General features: G+C 53.3%; 1 protein-coding gene across 1 annotated transcript in view; it reads right to left on the bottom strand.

Annotated features, from left to right (window-relative positions):
* ADCY1 (adenylate cyclase 1) overlaps positions 1 to 20,856 on the bottom strand; it is a 114,908-nt gene that overhangs the window by 55,529 nt on the left and 38,523 nt on the right. The window contains exons 3-5 of the mRNA XM_032643229.1: positions 20,204 to 20,322; positions 16,583 to 16,694; positions 1,875 to 2,002 (exon numbers count right to left, since the gene is read on the bottom strand). Of these exons, the coding sequence (XP_032499120.1) occupies positions 1,875 to 2,002; positions 16,583 to 16,694; positions 20,204 to 20,322 (359 nt within the window). The remainder of the gene's footprint in view (positions 1 to 1,874; positions 2,003 to 16,582; positions 16,695 to 20,203; positions 20,323 to 20,856) is intronic.

Genomic DNA, 20,856 nt, shown 5'->3' with positions numbered 1-20,856 from the left:
GAGCAACTAAGCCCGTGCGCCACAACTACTGAGCCCGCAAGCCACAACTACTGAAGCCCGTGTGCGTAGAGTCCATGCTCCACAACAAGAGAAGCCACCGCAATGAGTTAAGAAAAAATTGTATGAAAAAGAAAAAGAAAAGAAAAACAGAAAAAAACAAAAAACCTGTCTCACTGAAGAGCGTTTGCCAAGAACTGAGAAAATTGAAGGACGGGGGGTACCAGGCCTCCAGAACAATCAGAAATGACTTTTGTCACTCGGCCATCTCTTCTCATTCGACCTCCAGCCTTGGGCTGCTCCAGCCTGGGCACATCGGGTCTACGCATGACCTGAGCACAGGCAAGCTGGCCTTACCAGCTCAAAGACGGGTCAGGGAAGGAACAGCACATGTCATTTACTTCTACTTAACTCAATACAGTGAACCAAAAATACCCAGACCACAAGCAAAGCCACGTCTGGATGAAGTATTTAGCAAAACGGTACCCTGCATGTTTGGAGGTCTGATTCGTGATATGCTAATGCCTGTGATGGGCAAGGTGCTCCCCGTGGAGTGGACAAACCCCATTCCTATAAGTGCACAGAATCCTGATGCTTTGGAGCCCAAGGGAGGGACAGCAGCAGCTCAGCTGGCTCCCTTTTCTGGGGGTTAATGAATTGATGACCGCAGTGGCTGGGGACCCAGCATCTTCCGTGCCAGCCCATTTAACCTGGGATCCCATTTAATTCCCACAACAGCTCAGAGATGCAAACACGGTTTCTGCATGTCACAGCAGAGAAAATCAGGGATGCGAGGAAACCAAAGCATCACCTCAAGGATGTGGAACCAGGAACCCAGGGGGCCTGTCTGCTTCCTCGGGCAGGAAGCCCCCAGCCCACTCAGGAACAGCCGCATCTGGGGACTGATGGCCTGAACTCTAGGAAGCGTTCTTGTACCAGACTTGGTTGCAGAGGAGCAGTTTCCTTGGGTCTGACCTAATATTCAAGGCCTGACAGAGGGAAGCTGGCACTGGGGTGCAGGAAAGGGTAGAGGCACAAATCTCACATGGGCAGCACACCCATTGGCTGGGGGGCAGGATCAGGCCTGGGTACCCTGGGGAGGGGCCGCAGAACTTACGGTCAAAGACCCAGGTCCAAGCAGCATGACACCACCAGGAGTCCTGGTGAAACCTCCCCAGAACCTTCAAGGTCAAGGACTAGCCCCTGACCACCAGGACGCAGGGCCTGGACGTGGCCATGAGGTTGGTCCCACTGCCCTGGTCTCTGCCAATCCAACCTCGCTCAGAGCCCTGGATGTCATGAAGCCATCACTCCCATTTTTCAGATGGGGAAACTGAGAGCCAGGGTCACAGCTCTGCAGGGGCAAGACGAAGCCAGTCACCACACTTGCTGGGCACGTAAGGCTCTTCCCACTCTATCTCCATTCCTCCCACAGGCAGGTGCCATCTGGCCAAAACCAGGAATATATATATGACTTTAAGTTATTATTAAAATTCACACCAACAGCAATTAACATGCGGTGTTTTTTTAAGAGCACATTGCACACCTTAATGAGGTCCACAGTTTGAGAGGAGCACCAAATCAGATGATTTGGGTGCTGCGGGCAGATGGGGGCCAGATTCCCCCAAGCAGGAGCCCAGGGGGCCTCGGGCACTGCCACTCCACTGGGCGGGGGTTAAGAGCCCTGGGACTCCACATTCAGGCTGCATTCTTCACTCAGTCTTTTACACGGAGCATGGAAAATCTTTCATCTGTTTTCCCCATAGAAATGAACTTTCTACCAAGTGGAAAAAAGATCACTCCTCACTTCTTGGCCAGGGAGAAGACCCTCGACACACTGGCCAGGACAAGGCAGGCCTGCACGGCAGGGCACTCACGTGATGGTGTCGATCATGTCCAGGCCCATCTCCACGCAGCAGTGGGCGTGGTCAGTCTTGGGCTGAGTGAGGCCGGACACGCAGTAGTAGCAGTCTCCCAGGATCTTGATGCGACGGCAGTGGTTCTCCTTCGGGCGAGAGGGCAAAGGGCGTGTTAGTGACGCACCTGGGGCTGCCCGAGCACCTGCGCCTCTGCCACCACCAGGTGTGCTGACCGTTGAGCTCAAGGCCCGACCTAGACCAGGGCCCAGGAGGCTCTCCCACAGTCAGGGTACCTCGAGAGGGCAGGTGGCCCCTATATGGCTGTGATTAGGGTCGCCTTAGGGCACCCCACGCCATCCCCGCTACCCGCACTCAGCCTCTTCCCACGCGGGGGTCCGCCGCCCCTGCCCTTCAGATCACCAGGCCAACCCCACAGGCCCTTCAAGGAGGGGAGGTCACCCCATGCCTGGGAGCCAGGTCCTCTCCCCAAGGAGGGGCCCCCTCTCCCAAGAGGGGCTAATACAGTCCCCGTCCTTGGATCTCCATGTGATTGACCCTACTGGAACATGCTAGATTCCTTCGCCAGCCCGGGAAGGGCAGGCCACACACATCTGAGTGCCCGTGGCTTAACCCAGAGTCAAGGTCCACAGCCCACGTGAGCAGCTCTCCCCAGAGAACCACCAGCCGGGGCCTGAGCCCAGACCTCACCACCCACGGGGAACACCTTGGAGAGTCATCCGACACTGCAGAAGGTCTACTCTCGCACTTACACAAAGGTGAGAATGCCAGTGCCCACCTCGCCCTCGTGTTGAGGACAGAGAGACACGTCAGACGCTTACTGCCACCTGTCCTGCACCAGTCCATTGGGGTCAGCTATGATTATGACGGTGACTGTCAGTTTTATTTCAAGGACAGCATTAAAACGGCAGTTTTAGAACATTTTGTTTTCAACAGCCCTTCAAACCCCCCCTAAATAACTGAGGACCTCACAAAAAGTTTTCATGTAAGCAGGTTACAGCTATGGCTATTACCACACGAGAAGCTACAACTGAGAGGTTTTTTAAAATGTATTAAAGCATTTAAAGTAACAATAGCAAATGCATTATATATTAACATAAGTAACACTGTTTGAAAAATTATGACATTTCCCCAAACAGAAACAAATGAGAAGCAAGGCATCGTTCTCACTTTTGCAAGTCTCCAGTATCTGTCTTGACAGGAGACAGCTGGATTCTTTGTTCTACCATTCATGACATCATGTTTCCTGAGCTTGTGCACGTCTGTGAAGGAGATCAGCCTCACGCAGCCTGTCCGTGGATGAGACGGACCTCCCAGCCCCCGGGATGGACAGCCCCCCGGATGGTCCTGTAAAGCCCAGAGCTCTGCCGGCCCTACTCTGAGAACACATTCTACAGCTTGTATTTAATTCTGCTCTTTGGTTTCTTACAAATGAGCCACCTCCTGCAGGTTTTCTCCAATGCTGTGAATTCACACAGCGCCCTGGGATGAGAATTCTCAGCCCTCACCACCCACGGGTTCACACACGGCCCGCACTTCTTCTGCAGGACGCTGTCCACTGGTGCAGAGGGTCGGGGAGGAACAAGGGCCAGCGACCCTGCTGCTCTCCTGAGAGATGGCCCAGGCCACTGAATGGCTGGGTGCCCAGCTCCCCCCAGCCCTGGGCCTCCCTCAATGTAGGGACAGTCGGTCAAAGGGGAAGAGAAGAGCAGTCACTTCCACCTGTCGGGTGGTCTCTGGGGAAACCCAGTGACCGGGTCTTCCCCATGCTAAGCCCCACAAGCGCCCCCTGTGGACAGGGAGCTGGCCTCAGGGAGGTCCAGGGTCCAGCCATTCATCCTTCAAGAGACCAGGGGCAGCCACTTAACCATTAAGACACCAGCCTCCTGGTCTGCAGAAGGGGTTTGTTTCCCAGCGTCCCATGGGCAGGCTGTGCTGGGGCTGACTTGTCCCGAGACAGAGTCTGGGAGCCCAGGGCCTGGTGCAGACGTCCACACTGCAGAGCCCCTGGGAGGCAGCCAGCCACGCTTCTCCAGGCTAGCAGGCAGCCCGGGCTCTCTTCTGGCACCTCTAGAGTGTCCGTCCTCACCTGTCCCCACCGTCACTGCCAGGACACACCGTGCAGGCCAGCAAGGGGCAGCTCCCCCCATACATCCGCGCCCCGTCTTCACAGTTGGGCTGCCTTCACTAGAGCCGAGCGCCCAGGATGAGATGAGGGTCCACTGCCAGGGGCGCGACCCTCCCCAGGCGCAGAGACCCTCGGTGGAAGGCTCACGATTCCTGACTCATCCAGCCCCCTCCGAGCTGTCCACCTGGTGATCCAGACCCCTCCCTCTGAGAAGTCCGCACAAGCACCTACCCCACGTAGGCAGCATTCTTGCAGAAGATTTCTAAGGTCACCAAGCCCTGATTCTGGGGACCTCGAGGATGACAGGTGTCCCCACCCATCAGCATCTCCGTGGGACGCTGAGTGCGGGTGACTGCGGACATCCCTGCATCCCCCAGCTTGTCTCTGCAGAGTTCCCAGCCACCTCCAGGCCCCACAGCCCCAGCCTTCTGACCCTGGGACTGGAAGGTGCTCGGTACAAGGTCACTGAGCGGGCAGGTGTGCGCGCGCTTGTGTGTGTGTGTGTGTGTGTGTGAGAATGGACCATAAATCCTACGGGCAGGTCGTAAGTGGCAGTTGTCCCATCAGATTTCAAGGGAAATCAGAGGCCGTGGGTGGGGCTGCCCCCCAAACAGCCACCCTATGAGCCCGACTGTCATATCTGACACAGAGACTCAAGAGTGGCCGCCACAGAAAAGGGAGTCTCTGTGGGGCTGGGTGGGGTCTCCGCTGGCCGACCCCTCAGGACAGGAGGCGCTGGTGAACCCTGTTGTTGCAAACTGTGATGAATGCAAGTGGTGACCCTGGCGAGCCTCAGGAGTGACCCCTACGCCCGGCAGGGCTGCTCTCCACGTCAGGACGGGGCATCTAGCAAGTGACATCCAGGCCGCGGGCTCACAGCTAGATGAGGCCCACCGCATTCTGCGGAGAGCTTCCTGAAAAGCAGCCACCCTCCGCTGGGCCCGCCAACACACACAGGGGCACAATTACAGCCCGCCAGCGACACATGTGTCGCTGGCGACCATCCTGAGACAGTCCCTCCCGGGCTCAGAACAGACTGGGGAAGTGAAATGCTCACCCGTCCCCTTGTTTTTTAATCTCAACTCTCCTGACTTTTGTTAACAAGCTTAAGAGACCAAAAAAACGATGTTTTCCATTGCTTTTGGTGTTTTAGATAACAACATCTTCCCTGTAAATACTGAAAGCCAGCGCCTGGAGTTCCCCCGCAGGGAGCGTTTGTGACACCTGAACAGCTGCTTCGCAGCCAAAGCAAAGAAAGAAAACGGAGGAGGAGGGCCGGCGGGGCTTGCTTGGAAGGGACAGGAGTGACAGGACATGATGGACAGAGCCCCCTCAGAGCAGCACAGGGGCTGCCGGGGGATCCAGGCAGGAGGGTCTCCTTTGCTTCCCAGGTATGGTCTGCAGGCCCGCTGGTCAACTCTGGACCTGGCTGGCCCTGCCCGAGAGGACAGCAGAGACTCCCACACTCAAGGGCTCTGTGACCCTGCCCGCCCAGCCCTGGACCCAGGAAGAAGCAGAGAATTCAGTGGGATCTCAGGAAGAGCCACTGCAACTTCAGAACCGGAGGAGGCCCAAACCCCTCCGAGGTCGGCTCTGAAACAGCTGGGTCCAGAGAGGTCAGAGGCCATCATGTGCACCCCACACTGCAGCTGGCTTCTGGGAAGGCTGGGGAGCTCCCAAGACCTGGTGGCACCCCTGCGGGAGGGGAGGTGCAGAGAGAGAGCTTGAAATGACCCACCCAGTGACTGCACGTGATCCCCAGGTGACAGCATGCAAAACCACATGGCCAAGTGGTGTTAACCTTGCACGGCGCTGGGCCATCAGTGGGAAAACCAAATAAGAGATTTTAGAAAATGTTCCTTCTAGGAGGCTGTCTCAGCGTTTAAGCTGCTGCGTCCGCACAAAGCTGAAAAGAAATGCACCAAGATATAAACCACGGCTATCGCTGGAAAGTAGGACACATAATCATTTCAACTTCCATTTCCATAGATCATTCCTTCAGTTCCTTTTACTGAGTCCCACATGCTCCACCCACTGCAACAAGGACCACGGACATAAGCGAAGGGAAGAGATGAGGACCCTGTGCTCCGAGGGCTTCCTGCCCACGGGGAGGGACCACACAGGAGCAACAGAGCTGGAACCCAAGAACGCACAGACATCTGTCCTACGGCAGAGACCAGCCGCATTAACTCAGGACCGGAAGTCTCTCCAGCCTCAGCCACGCCCAAGAGACATCAACGGGCCCCACTGAGGCAGACTCTCCAATAATAAATAGTCACATGTACACATCTGTTCCTGGTATCCAAAAGGAACAGTGGAGGAGCAACCCCAAACAGGGCACAGATGCCTAACTGCACAGGGCTGAGGGCGATGGTGGGGGTGGGTCAGCCCTCTCTCCGCGTATCTTGCCTCAGGGTCTGCACTGTGGGACAGAGCCGTGCAAATATTTGACGTACTTAAAAAAGAAAAATTAAATTTAGAGCAGCAGTGCCTAAAAATAAAACCAAAATGAAATAACTGTGACCACGTTGGTAGCACAATTCACAAGTGGGTTTCACAAGTGACAGGAAAACACGTATTTGACTGGATATCTAGTGGGATGTACTTCAAGGGCAAGGTAACGAGAGAAACCACTAAAGAAATCTTAGATTCTATTCAGTGGTCTTATTGTGGGGAATAATATTGGTAATGCTATTTTGAATCAACTGTATATAAAAGGATGAAACAAAAAAATTCTATTACTGTCATTAGGGTTTCCAGCATCAAAGGAAAAGGGACACAAATTTAAGAATCACAGGAGTGAAGTTAAGTGAATTGGAAATATCAATATGAACTCAGAATTCATTCATGAATTTTTCTTTTTCTAAAACATATCTTCCATGTCTGGCTCCTGTAAAGTCCCAGGACCAGTGACCACCCAGATTACAGGCTGGAAAAATCATTTCCCAATGAAAGAAACTAGGGCTTCTGGAAAACGCCGCATCTGTGAGGCAGGACCGTGCTCAGAGGGGATGCGCTGAGTCACGAGGAAGCAGGAGGCAACCGCACGGCTCACCCCTTCAGAGGGTTCTAGTCCTGAAACTTGATAAAGAAATGAAAAGAATCAAGCATCCACTGAGGATAACCCAAGAGCTGAGGACTAAATATTCTTCGTTTTTAAAGAACCACAAGCTAATAAATGCAGAGGAAACAACAGGATCAGAAAACTGTCAACCAGAGTGAACACCGATGGGCCAAGTTCTCCAGGCAGCTGCTGTGACCCTCGGGTGCAATGTCATGGGAGACGGGTAACAACACGGGAACCTCAGATCCACACGCCCTGGAGGGAGCAGGCCAGCGGAGAGGGGTGCGCTGGGGACAGCACTGCGCTCCAGGGAAGAGCTGTCAACACAAATGAGCGAGCCCAGGATCTAAGGCTGGTAGAGAAGGTCTGCTGGTTCAGGAGAAGCACAGGACACACCCAGCCTTGGGGCTGAGCCGCCACAAAAGGCAGGAGCATTAACAAGGAAAAACCAAAACCAAGAAACACTTGGCATATCCACAGAATACGGTGTGTGTATTCATCCAGGTTTTTGTTTTCTGTATCCTATGAGGGTCTGATGTCTCGGGGGCCTCGCTGGCAGGGAACGATGACCACTGCGCAGGGCTGGCTAATTCCCGGAGACAAACAACGGCTTGTTCCTATTACACCGGCGGATCAGAGGCCACATCTCCTCTGCGGGCTCTCACACTCCGGCCACTGTCCCCACCCTAATCACCAGGGCAGGGACCAGACCGCAGGGAACACCGACAGCCCAGAGCCCTTACTATCCACACTGTCCAGCCCTGCGTCTGCTCGCCCCCTCTTCCCGTGGAAACGCCAATAAAGCCCCGCCCTGCTCTCCCAGCACCCTCTGCCAATCTGGGCGCCCGGTGGTCCCCTGTGACCTTGGATGGCCCGGTGTGTCCCCTCCTCTCGGGGACCGTGAGTGATAGAGCATCCTTCTATGGCATTAGCCTCTGTGTCATCACTGTCACCTCCATAACCCAACCCAAGGGTGCAATCCAGACACACGTCCACCTCATGTGAGTCCTGACTGGAACAAACCAGCTCTGAAGAAGAGACATGTCTGAGACGAGCAGGGTGACCAAGCCCAGAGCCAGACTCAGGACTCTGTGACTGCAGTCAGTGCAAATGGGTGCGACAGGGGCCTTGAGGTGGTGCTGGCCGTAACGTGCTCAGTAGAAGAGCTACTCACCAAGGATGCAAGCATGCTGTGCGGTGCTGGGCAGGACCTTGGGGGGGAGAGTGCAGACCAAACAAGACTGGCCAGACGTTAGTTACTGTCGAGGATGGGTTGTGGGTGCCTGGGGAGAGGGCGTTACGTTATTGTCTCTACCTTTGTGCTTGTGCGAATTTTCTAAAACCTTCAAGGGCAGGGTTTACATCTGGCTTATTCATGCGGCATCCCTATCACCTAGGACAATGCTGGCACACGGTAGGGACCGGGGAGCTGCTTTCTGAAGCCAAGTATGAACACGTGCCTCCCTGGTGATACGTGGAGGAGACACGTCCTCCTCCTGTGCGCGGCACTCAAGGGGCCCATTCAGGCTACCCTGCCTCTCCCTCTACCGCGGCTCCCCACTCAGGCCTCAAGCGAGCCTTGCTCTCCACACCACCCTCCTCCCTCTGCCTAGAGCACATCTCCCCACACGGGGACCTGGGCCACCGCAGCTGCTGAATAAAGGTTTCCTCCCAGCAGACAGGGTGGTGAGTTTCTACAGGTGGCCTGATACGAACGACAGACTCCTTCAAATTCCAAACATCTACTGGCTTTTCAAGAAACAGTATCTAGGGCTTCCCTGGCGGCGCAGTGGTTGGGAGTCCGCCTGCCGATGCAGGGGACGCGGGTTCGTGCCCCGGTACGGGAAGATCCCACATGCCGCGGAGCGGCTGGGCCCGTGAGCCATGGCCGCTGAGCCTGCGCGTCCGGAGCCTGTGCTCCGCAACGGGAGAGGCCACAGCAGTGAGAGGCCCGCATACTGCAAAAAAAAAAAGAAACTATATCTATTCCCTGCTAATCAAGGGATAATTAAAGAAATCCAGGTTCATCATCAAGGATGCAGAAAGTTCAGAAAATTAAAAATCATAACTCGCAACTCAGCAACAACCACAGTTATTCTGGAATCTTTCATTCCAGCCTTTTCTCCCTGGCACTCACGTAAGTGCACACACACAGTGTGAAAATTGGGATTCTACTCTCTATGTTATTTGGTCACTTAAAATCGTTCCTCTGGGTCAGTTTTCCAAGCTGAGCTCTGGTGACTCCTCCACCGCCACCCCCTCCAGGCTGCTCACGATGTCTGTTTACATCCCGACCACACTCTAGCAAACATCTCATTCAGCAAATCCTGGTTTTGCAAAAGTGGCTCAAGGTCTCCCCACCCGAGCTGTAAGTACCCTGGCTGTAAGTTCCCTGACTCCGTCTTTGTGCTCCAGCACCCCTTGCCCGACAGCAGGTGCACAGGTGGCTTTGCTAAAGGAACACCGTCCAGCAGAGTCACAACTGACCCACAAGCATGTGTCAGGCCTGAACGCGGCCAGCTCTGCGCAGCTACGGGACCAGGGTGTCAGAGCGGGAAGGCCTGACCCTCTGAAATGATCCCGAGGACAGTCTCCCGAGGAGGAGGGATGAGGGGATGGACCTGAACACACACCCGAGTAGCTCGGGATTGGGTAGGGAGCTCTGCCCTTGGACCAGCTTCCATGGGTCCCTTTCAGAAACATCCAGAAAAACACAAATAACTGAAAAATAATGTCCTCACTGACACAGGTCATCAGAGTCATCTTTCAGGAATCGCACCCCCTACACTCTCGTCCAGGAGCCCCTCGGTGTCGGGTCCTCACGGGCCAGAAAGGCTCACGAAGCGTCCGAGTTCAGGGACAGCGCAGACTGGCCAAGCCCAAGGGCGGGCATCCCCAGGGAGAGCCCCTCAGCAGACGCTGAGCGTCCCCAGGGACGCTCAGACCAGAGAGGGGATGCCTCCCGCACTTGTCCGCCCTCGCTAACCACCCATGACGCGCGTGGGTCAGCCTCCTGGCCCCGGGCACCACCAGCGCTGTCCTAAATCCAACGCACCCCCATCCTGTACCAGGCAACCGCCACCTCGGGACTGAGAACTGACAACAGTGTGACACGCTCCCTCTGGAAACAGTCCCTGAAGGATTCCCGGGGTCATGACCAGAGCTAAGGACTGTGTTCTCATCTGCCTGTCACCCCTGAGGAGGGGGCCACCACCAGCCCAGGTGGCCTTGCTGATAAGAGGACAACTGGGACTCAGGCTCGTCTCCGCAGCGGGCACACCAAGGACCCTCCACGCTGGCCCACACCCCCCGAACCAGCCAGATGGACGTCTGCTTCACCCGGCCAGTTCATTTTCCCGCAGAGAAAACTGATCCAGAGAAGGGCCCCGTCCCCAACAGGTGGTGGTGGAGGAGGGCTGAGCCCGGGACAGGGGCTTCTCCATAAACCCAAAGGGTGCAGCCAGTTGCCAAATACACACGGAGATCAGAGCAAACACAAATCTAAAATGGATCCAATAAATGGGGGAAAGGTCAAAAACATAGTGCACATCTGTGGTCATCAGCCGTGGATCGGGGTAAATAAAACGTCAGCTCCTGTGGAGACTAAGACAAACACACTCTGTTTGTTTAACTGCCCGGCAGATACCTTTGTAAAGGAGGATGGGTTTGGATCCCTGGGGTCACCACACCCTCCTCACCGGGCACTTGGACACAAAACAAGCACATGTGAGAAAAACATGTCCAGGTGCTCATCAAAACAGGACACCAGCAGATTAGAACGAAAATATGTTTAAAACCCACAACATCAATGCACAAAAGGACAGAGGAAAAAAAGCAATAAATTAGAAGGGAATGAGGCCATTTTAATTTTGAGCTTCCTCACAGTCACCTCAATGAGAAGGAAAAAAGATCCGAGATGAAACCATGATGTCTGAGCTGGAAGCTGCACTGGATGGTACGTGGCAGGTTAGACGCTGAAGATGCAAAGATTAGTGAACCTGAAGGCGCAGCAGTAGAAACTGTTCAAAATGAAACAGAAAGAAAAAGAACCCCCAAAAGAAAACAAGATCATCATCCTGACGTGGGTGAAACTGGCGTTCCTGAAGGAAGAGGAGGACGGGCATAGAAAAGTATTTGTAAAACGGTGACTGAGGGTTTTTCCCCAAATATTATGAAAACTACAGATGCGAGAAGCTCAATAAACTGCAAGCACAAGACACCTGAAGAAAACCACAGCTAGGCACGTCAAAATCAAACTGCTGAAAACCAGCAACGAAGAGAAAATCTTAAAAGCAGGCAGAGGAAAAAGACATTTCATACAGAGGAGCAAAGAGTTGACAGAAGACTTCTTGTTGAAAACAATACGAACGATGACAAGAAGAGCGGCATCTTTAAAGTTCTGGGGGAAAGACCTTTGCACCTAGAATTCTCTACCCAGCAAAAAAGAAATAAGGCCAAATAAAGAATTCTTTCAGAAATACAAAAGCTGAAAGGATTTGTCACCAGCAGGCCCACACTGCAAGAAACACTAGAGGAGGGCTTGCTTCCCTGGGGGCACGGTGGTTAAGAAAGCACCTGCCAATGCAGGGCACATGGGTTTGAGCCCTGGTTCGGGAAGATCGCACATGCTGCAGAGCAACTAAGCCCGTGTGCCACAACTACTGAGCCTGTGCTCTAGAATCCATGAGCCACAGCTACTGAGCCTGTGTGCTGCAACTACTGAGTCCAGTGCCTAGAGCCTGTGCTCCACAACAAGAGAAGCCACCGCAATGAGAAGCCCACGCAGCGCAACCAAGAGTAGCCCCCGCTCGCCACAATTAGAGAAAGCCCATGCGCAGCAACGAAGACCCAATGCAGCCAAAAATAAATAAATTAAAAAAAATAAATGTATTAAAAAAAGAGAAAAAGAAACATTAGAGGAAATTAAACGGAAAAAAAAGATAAAACGTGGAAATATGCCACACGTAGACCACACAAATGAATAAAGCCCATATTCTGGGCCATAAATTTAAGAGGATTCAAATTTTAAAAGTATGCTCTCCAACCACAATAAAATTAAATTTGAAGTCAAAAACAGGAAGATTTTTGCAAACTCCCTCAAAAAACAAACGTCTTAATGATCCACGGGTCTAAGAAAAATTAAAGGGAAAATGATAAAGTATTTTGAACTGAACACAAATAGAAAGACAACATATCAGAAATTTGCTAAAGCAGTACTTCAGAGGAAGTTCACAGCATTAAACACTTATATCAGAAGAGGAAAAAAGATCTAAAACACAATGGTCTCTGCTTCTACCTTAAGAAACTACAAAAAGAAGAGCAAATGAAAACCAAAATAAGCAGAAGAAACAAAATAATAAAAAAACATAAAGGAAATTAATAAAATTGAAATAGAGATATATGAAACCCAAAGCAAATTCTTTTTAAAAAATCAATAAGACTGATAAATCTGTAGCCAGAATGATGAGACAAAAAGAAGACACAAATCACCAAAATCAAGAATGGGACAGGTGCCATTACCACACATTCTACAAATATTAAAAGGATAACAAGGAAATAGTGTGAGCAACTTTATTCTAATAATTTTGACAACTTAGGTTAAATGGGAAGACTCCCTGAAAGATTATAAAACACCAAGCTCATTCAAGAAAAAAATAAATAACCCGACGAGCCCTACTGAAAGTAACTGAATTTGTAGTTAAAAATTTCCACAAAGAAAACTCCATGCACCAGTACATTCTACCGCACAGTTAAGAGAGAAATAATACCGATTCTACACAAACTCTTCCAGAAAATTGAACTGGAGGAAATACTCCCCAACTCTTCTATGAAATCAGCATTACCTTGATACCCCATAAAAACAACATAAGAAAAGAAAGCCACAGACTAATATCCTTCAGGAGCATAGATGGAAAAAAAAATCTGAACAAAAGCTTAACACACATGTACACACGCGCGCACATACACATGTACAGAGTTGCACGCATGTTCATGCACACTCATGTATATGCAATGCACTCACATGTACACACACACTCATACATTTATATACACATGCGTACACATACACGCACCTAACATATCTCTTACTCCAGTCAACCCACCGTGAGGCTCCAGTGTGTGCAGCACCTGTTCTCTGGAGGGTGTGCACTTCCCTTGATAAAAGTATCTAATCCAACATCTCAGACACTAGTAAGTGCCCTGGTGAAAAAGCCTAGTAGTGAATAAAAGAGAAAATCTCTTACGTACCAACAAACTGGACAACCTAGAAGAAATGGATAAATTCCTAGCAATATACAATCTACCAAGATTCAATCACGAAAAAATATAAAATCTGAACAGACTGCATCAGTAATCAAAAACTCCCAATACAGGAAAGCCCTGGACCAGACGATTTCACTGGCGAATTCTACCAAACGTTCAAAGAAGAATTAATACCGATCCTTCTCAAACTCTCAAAAAAACAGAAGAGGAAGGAGCACCTCCAAATTCATTTCACAAGGCCAGCATTATCCTGCAAGGACGGCACAAAAGAAGAAAATTATCCAATATCCCTGATGAACATGGATGCAAAAATCCTCAACAAAATTTCAGCAAATCGAATTTAACAATACATTGAAAGGATCACACAGCACGATCAAGTGGGATTTATTCCAGGGATGCAAGGATGGTTCAACATACACGAATCAATCAATGTGATACAAACACATTAACAAAATAAAGAATAAAAATCATATAGCAATCTCAACAGATGCAAAAAAGGCATTTGATAAAATTCAACATCCTTTCATGATAAAAAGTCTAACAAAGTGCGTATAGACGGAACACACCTCAACATAATAAAGGCCATGTATGACAAGCCCACAGCTAACATCATACTCACTGGTGGAAAGCTGAAAGCTTTTCCTCTAAGATCAGGAACAAGACAAGGATGCCCACTCTCACCACTTTTATTCAACATAGTGTTGAAGTCCTAGCCAGAACAGTTAGACAAGAAAAAGAAATAAAAGGCATCCAAATCGGAAAAGAAGTAAAACTGTCTCTATTTGCAAATGTCATAATATTATATACAGAAAACACTAAAGACTGTATCAAAAAACTGTTAGAACTAATAAATGATTTCGGTGAAGTTGGAGGATACAAAATCAATATACAGAAATCTGTCACATTTCTATATAATAATAACGAACTAGTAGAAAGTAAAATTAAGAAAATAATCCCATTTACAACTGCATCAAAAAGAATGACATACCTAGGGATAAATTTAACAACAAAAAAAGGCAAATTGTAACAATTTGAGGAAACACATGGGACACTGAGACATTCTGAGGGAACGTGTGATGCCCCAGAAGGCCCAGAGGACACCCTGCCATGTGCACCCTGGGTGTGGTGCCGATAGAAAGGGGTAATGGATGTCACAGCTGGGACATGGGCCCGAGAGGTGCCCCCAGGGCCAGGGTGAGGGCACAGGCCTGGAACTCAAGGTGACACTCACACCTGCATCTGATTTAAAACAGAAGAAATTGGCAAAGCAACAGATGGAGTTTGTATTCTAGGAAGGAAGAGGACAGGACAGGGAGTCCCCAGATCACACATTTCATCCTGAGAACGAAGACCTGGGTGTTCCCGGGGCACCATCTCCGCCCGTGCTCTCCCACCCAGGGAGGCCCATCTCTCCAGTCCCTGGACGGGGTAGGCCCTGCGTCTGCTCCAGTAGAACACAGCACAGATGGGGCCGGCCATCGGACTGCCCACCTCTGGGAATGCTACACCCACAAAAGAAGAAAGTGATCACCGGGCTGCATAAAAACTAAAATCTCTGCCCTTTATACAACACTGTCAGCAAATGAACAAACAGGCCAAAGTGGGGAAGAAAATATTTGCAAATCAGGTATCTGACAAAGGACCAGTGGAAAATCTGTAAAGACTTCTGGGCCTTCCTGGGCGGCTGGGAAGCAGGTTATGTCCTGAGAGACCTGGAGCAGGGGGGTCTCCCGGGGACAGCAGAGGGGCAGGCGGCACTGCTCACCACGAATCACTGACCAAACTTGGCCCTGATCCTTCGGGGACCATGATGCTGACCTCAAGCTGCTGGGAAGACAGAATCGGACGAGGAGGCAAAGAGCACAGGCCCTCCCATCAGCAGCAGATGCTCAGAAAAGAGGCCCTGGTGGGCCGAGTGGGACCCTGGTCCAGAAGCTTCCCGGTGAGCGGGGAGGAAGCAGCAGGCCTGAGAAAGCTCCCAAGCAGCACTGTGAGAGCCCCCGGCCGCCAGTCACCCCCTGCATCGGACAAAACACACATCCTGACCCAAAGGCAAAAGGTGCCGGAGGCCCGGGCACAGGCCACGCTCACGCCCTCCCCGCCTCTTCTAGGCAGCCCTGTCCGCGGGAGGACGCGCGGGAGGCCTTCTCCCAGGAAGGCGAGGTGGCACGTGTTTGCACAGACCTCAGCCTCGCTCCCGGGAGCAAGTCCAGTGGCCGCACAGGCAAAGGCTGCCAGGGCCTTGAGGACAGGCAGCTCCATGCCCAGCAAAACGACATCACAGGCAGTGTGACCGCTGCTCGCTCTTCCTGCAAGGCAAGAGCAAAGGCCGGGGCCTGGCGTTCTGTGTCCTGCCCAGAGGCTGCCCCGAGTCTGCGGCCCACGCGGTACCCACCACCCAGCGTCCCTCAGGACTCCTGGCCACTGCATAAGCCAGGCCCGGCCAGGGGTCCTCTCTTCACCTGTTCACTGAGGGGACGTTCACTCTTCCTTCCAAGAGCTTTAACTGTCACCTCCTCTGAGGAGTCTGACCTCGACGGAACCTGCCGACCCCTCCCTCCCTCCCTCCCTCCGTCTCATAACCATCCACTCAGGGGCCTCTGTTTCCACCTCGAGCGAGGCTGAAGGAGAAGGTGCACTTGTCCGTGTCCTTGTGTCTCCCCCATGTCCTGGCAGGACAGGGCAGGTGGGTGTCGGGGTCCCAGGCCTGCATATACTGCAAGCGAGGCCATTAGCCTCGGCTTGGCCTCTGCGGGCCTTAGATGTGAACGGTTCCAAGAAGACTTCAAAACCCTGGCGCTCAGCCCGCCGCGAGCAAGGGGGCCGGGCATCCTGAGACGTCACCAACTGACCCCCAGCAGGCAAGTTTCGAGTGCAGGCAGCGGGCCCGGAAAAGGTCAGCACAGGCCTGCTCCGAAGAGCCCCCTACCAAGGCCAGCCCAAGCGACACGTGCCACAGGACAGAAGGTGGAGGGTGGCCTGCGCGCGAGACCACGCAACTCAGCCAGTGCCTCGTGCTGCCGGGGCCCTTCGCTGGAGGCGCGGCCTGTGCTGGTGCAGCGCCGTCCCGTCTGCAAAGGCAGCGCTCAGGTCCCAGGGAAGGAACCAGCGAGCAGTGAGGCTGAAACGACGGACGAACACCGCGTCCCCACCAGCCCAGGTCACATCTCCAACACGGGGATCCACCTGGCACGTCGTCACCCCGGGAGCAACTCAAGTGAACCTCCGGACAAAGGGAGAGGCTGCGCTTACCGTGGCCAGTTCGTCAAACTTGCCGAAGAGCTCATTGAGGAGTTTCACCAGCTCCTGGGCCGTGCACTGCGACGCCAAGCCCGTGAAGCCCACGATGTCCGCGAAGAGGATGCTGCAGGACAAAGGGGTGCCAGTTGCCCTCCTCCGCCGACAGACGGACGGGCTCCTGCCACTCAGACGGACGTTACCTTCGCACGTCACCTGAAACTAGAGCCCCCTGCTGATTCCTCAAGCAGCGGAAAAGGAAGGCTCTGCTGTTCTCGTGTCACAGGTGAGGAGACTGAGGCTGGGAGAAGCCGGGGGACTCTTTGGTCATAGAGGGAGGAAATGCCGGAGCCACTGAGAGCTCCTCCCAGGACACAGGGGAGCAGCAGTGACCACCGCGTGCTGTCTATATACTCGGCGTCCCCCAGACACGGGAGTAGCTCAACGCCCACTAGGCCTGTCCCTTTTCCCAGGGTGGCCCTGTGACGGGGCTGTGGCTGGTGGGAAGTGAGCAGAAGTGACGTGCTCTTAAGGAATGAGCAGCCCTCCTCCATACCTCCTACAGGTGATACAGGTGACTGAGGCCCACGCCCCGTCAGAGCCTCACAGGAGTCCTGTGCTGTGCGCAGGGTCACCCCACAGTCGGCTATGAGGGGGGGCGCAACCCCTCTTATATGCGGGGCGTCCGTCCACTACAGTACCTGGGTCAGTCTAAACAAGTCTGTGCCCACCCATAGCACATAGCCAGAATCCTGGGTGCTAGAAGGACTTTAAAAGGCTTAAGTAATGAGGACCAAAGCAGGACAGAGAACTTGTAGGACAACAGAGAACCTCCCTGAGCCGTACGTTTGGGAGAGGCTGGGGTTCCTGATGAGTCCTCCAAGCACCCTGACCCTCCCACATGTGAGCGACGAGGGAGATGGGATCAGGGGCCTATCTCAGGACGAGGTGTTCCACGGAACCCACTTGGGAGAGGCCATGGGGCCTGATCACGGAGCTGCCGGACCAGGGCCAGGTGCCACTTCTGGACCTCTCGCCCCAGGGGAAAGAGAGCCCCTCGCTCTTGAAGACACTGCATGGCCAGCTTTTGTCACCTACAGCCAAAAGCACCCTCAGCTGTGAGACTTGGGAAATCACACACATGGTACACTGGAGGGGTTTGCGAGACTTAAACATGCATCTCCAGTTTAAATGAAGAAAGTGATGTGGAATTAAAGTGGTTCGTTCTTTTTACACAATTGTGTTCATATCTTAAAATTCCTGATGCCAGATCTTAACTCAGTTCTGCATTTTCAATAATACCTCATGCCAGAGAGTAGCGACCCACATCACAGGCAGGGACCAGGAGCCCACATCTCAGAGAAGCTTCTCCCTGACGAGGCCCTTGCCCCACCATGTCAACGATGCCCTGCCCCAGCTTGGAAAGATGCTGTGTTCACCCCGTGACGAGCCTAACGTCCAGTTATAATCCTCTACCTGCAGGGCAGCTTTCCCCACTGAGACTGTGAGGGACTGAAGGATGCAGGCCCAGCTTATACACCCACAGCACCGAGCACAGAGCAAGGGGGATGCACACCTGTGTTACAAATGAATGAATGAGTAAAACCTGGGTGTCTGGGGTATACAAGTGTCACTGATACTGAGAAGCTAAGAAAAGGGATTGCAAGAGTGGGCGGAGGTAGACAACACCGATTTTTTTCCCCTCTGTTTTGGTATAAAATCCAGGCTTATTTACATCTCTGAGGAGCCACTGTGTTTTCTTCCTTCTCTATAACTAGCCATGCATTCACAGGCCTTCCTCTATCCACTGGCTTCTCAGCCTCTGCCCGTTCACTTCGTTCCTCAAAAACCGACTGAGCGTTGCTCACCCCCATGCTAGGAAAGCCCCCAGGGCTTGCCCTGCCTGTCCTCCTCCACTACCTGTGGGAAACGTCACCCCCGAAGCACCCAACATCCCCCACGCACACAGGTAAACGTGCGTGGAGGATCTCTTACACCCCAGGTCCCTGTCCTCAGGAGCTCAACATCTGGGGAAGACAGCTCACAGGCGGGAGGGACAGAGCACAGGGAAGCAATGATATGGGAAGCCTGGGATTCTGCGGGAAGGCACAACACCCACCTCGCGGATGCAGCCAGGCTGGAGCTGTCCTCCCCAGGGACTATCCAGACACACAAGGAAGGAGGGAGGGAGGGAGGGAGGTGAGAAGGAAGAAGAAAGAAGAGGGGATTGATTCAGAAGCGCAAATACCATGTGGAAACTAAGATGAGTGAGAACCATATAATGACTTATCAAAAGCTGAGCGAGGGCTTCCCTGGTGGCGCAGGGGTTGAGGGTCCGCCTGCTGATGCAAGGGACACGGGTTCGTGCCCCGGTCCGGGAAGATCCCACATGCCATGGAGCAGCTGGGCCCGTGAGCCATGGCCGCTGAGCCTGCGTGTCCAGAGCCTGTGCTCCGCAACGGGAGAGGCCACAACAGTGAGAGGCCCGCGTACCGCAAAAAAAAAAAAAAAAAGCTGAGAGAGGCAGAGTGCTTGGAACTTGAGTACAAGCAGTAAGCAGTGGAGCACAAGTCTCCAGGATGAGAGGGGGTCCTTCAAACCGCCATCTCCTGCCTGAGAGACACTTACGTAAAGTATCGATAGGATTCCCAGACAAGCAACACTGTTATCTATTCCAGGTACTTTAAAAGGGAATGCATGATTTAGTACAATTAATTGCTTTTTAACAGAATCTTTAACAACAAACAAGCAAACCTCAGAGTGTTAAGGGAAAGTTGATTCACTCCAAGGGCTCAGTTTCCTCACCTATAAAATGGGAATAACAATCCCTAGCTCCCGGGGCTGCCATGAGATGAACAGAGTGAGAAGCCCGCCTACCCCAGAGCCCGGCACCAACTAGAACAATGCTCAGTTATTAACCTGATGCAGGCAAATTCCCAGCCCAATGGCCACTGCCCAAACCTGGCTTAGGAACAGAGCTCCCACCCTTTCTAGCCAACACAGGAAATAGAAAGTGGAGAAATGAGAAAATGGGAGAGGGCAGCTGTGAAATGCATCACCCGAGAAGCCAACACACCCCCCGTTGTGGGAGCTGCTTCCCTGCTGGGCAAGTGCTCCCCTGGGCTCCTAACCCACACCTGCTCCCTCCTTCCCTTAAACTAGCGCCCTCTGCCCACCTCCTCCATCCCCCCCACCTCCATCCCTCCCTACCTCCATCCCCCCCACCTCCATACCCCCACCTCCATTCCCCCTACCTCCATACCCCCCACCTCCATACCCCCCACCTCCATACCGCCTACCTCCATACCCCCCACCTCCATAGCCCCCCACCTCCATACCCCCCACCTCCATACCCCCCACCTCCATCCCCCCCACCTCCATACCCCCCACCTCCATACCCCCCACCTCCATCCCCCCCACCTCCATACCCCCCACCTCCATTCCCCCTACCCCCATACCCCCCACCTCCATACCACCCACCTCCATAGCCCCCCACCTCCATACCCCCCACCTCCATCCCCCCCACCTCCATTCCCCCCACCTCCACAACCCCACCTCCATACCCCCCCCCACCTCCATCCCCTCCCACCTCTGCTCCCTAGGCCCATCGCAGGGCCAGGCCAGTGCCAGCCCTACCTCACGTTGTCATGCCGCTGGATGTAGATCTTGTGGAAAATCCTCTCGGGGGGCTTCAGGAAGTCCTCCTTCATCTCCATGGCAACGTTCCGGGGCAGGAGACTCATGAGCAGCCGCTCCTGGACAGGAGAGACAGGCCCACGTGACACAGCAGCTCCCCGCGACGATTCCTTGACACGCCCAGCCCAGTGACCTTGGTGCCGAGAAGCTGCCCTCCACGAGGGGCCTCGGACCCTCCTCACACGTGGCTGGCAAGTGGTCCAGTCCCACGGACCCTCCCAGCCCCAGGTGGGTCGTGAGCAGGCCTGGGCTGTCACCGCACAGGTAACCCGCGCCCAGAGCACTGCACAGGCACCAGCATCGCCTCCAGAACACCCGACCCGCCCGTGAGCCCCAGCTTCAGTGAGCAGCGGGTCACAGGGAGGGAGTGTCGCTGCCGCCGAGCAGACCTGTCCAACGCGGCCCCAACAGGGACCTCGAGGTGGGCTACGAAAGCACCTGTGCCCCAACAGACAGGGGCCCATGTTCACACAGAGATGAGTGGCTTTGGACACACTGTGGCATTTCCTCCCGGTCTTGTCTTCTGATTTCCCCCGATCTGTGGGAGACAAACATTTCCTCCCCCCACCGTCCCCACCAGAGGATGGAGCAAA

Source organism: Phocoena sinus, chromosome 9, assembly GCF_008692025.1.
Source record: "Phocoena sinus isolate mPhoSin1 chromosome 9, mPhoSin1.pri, whole genome shotgun sequence".
NCBI lineage: Eukaryota > Metazoa > Chordata > Mammalia > Artiodactyla > Phocoenidae > Phocoena > Phocoena sinus.
Note: the sequence above shows the minus strand (reverse complement) of the source record. Positions and strands in the feature narration are given on the sequence as shown.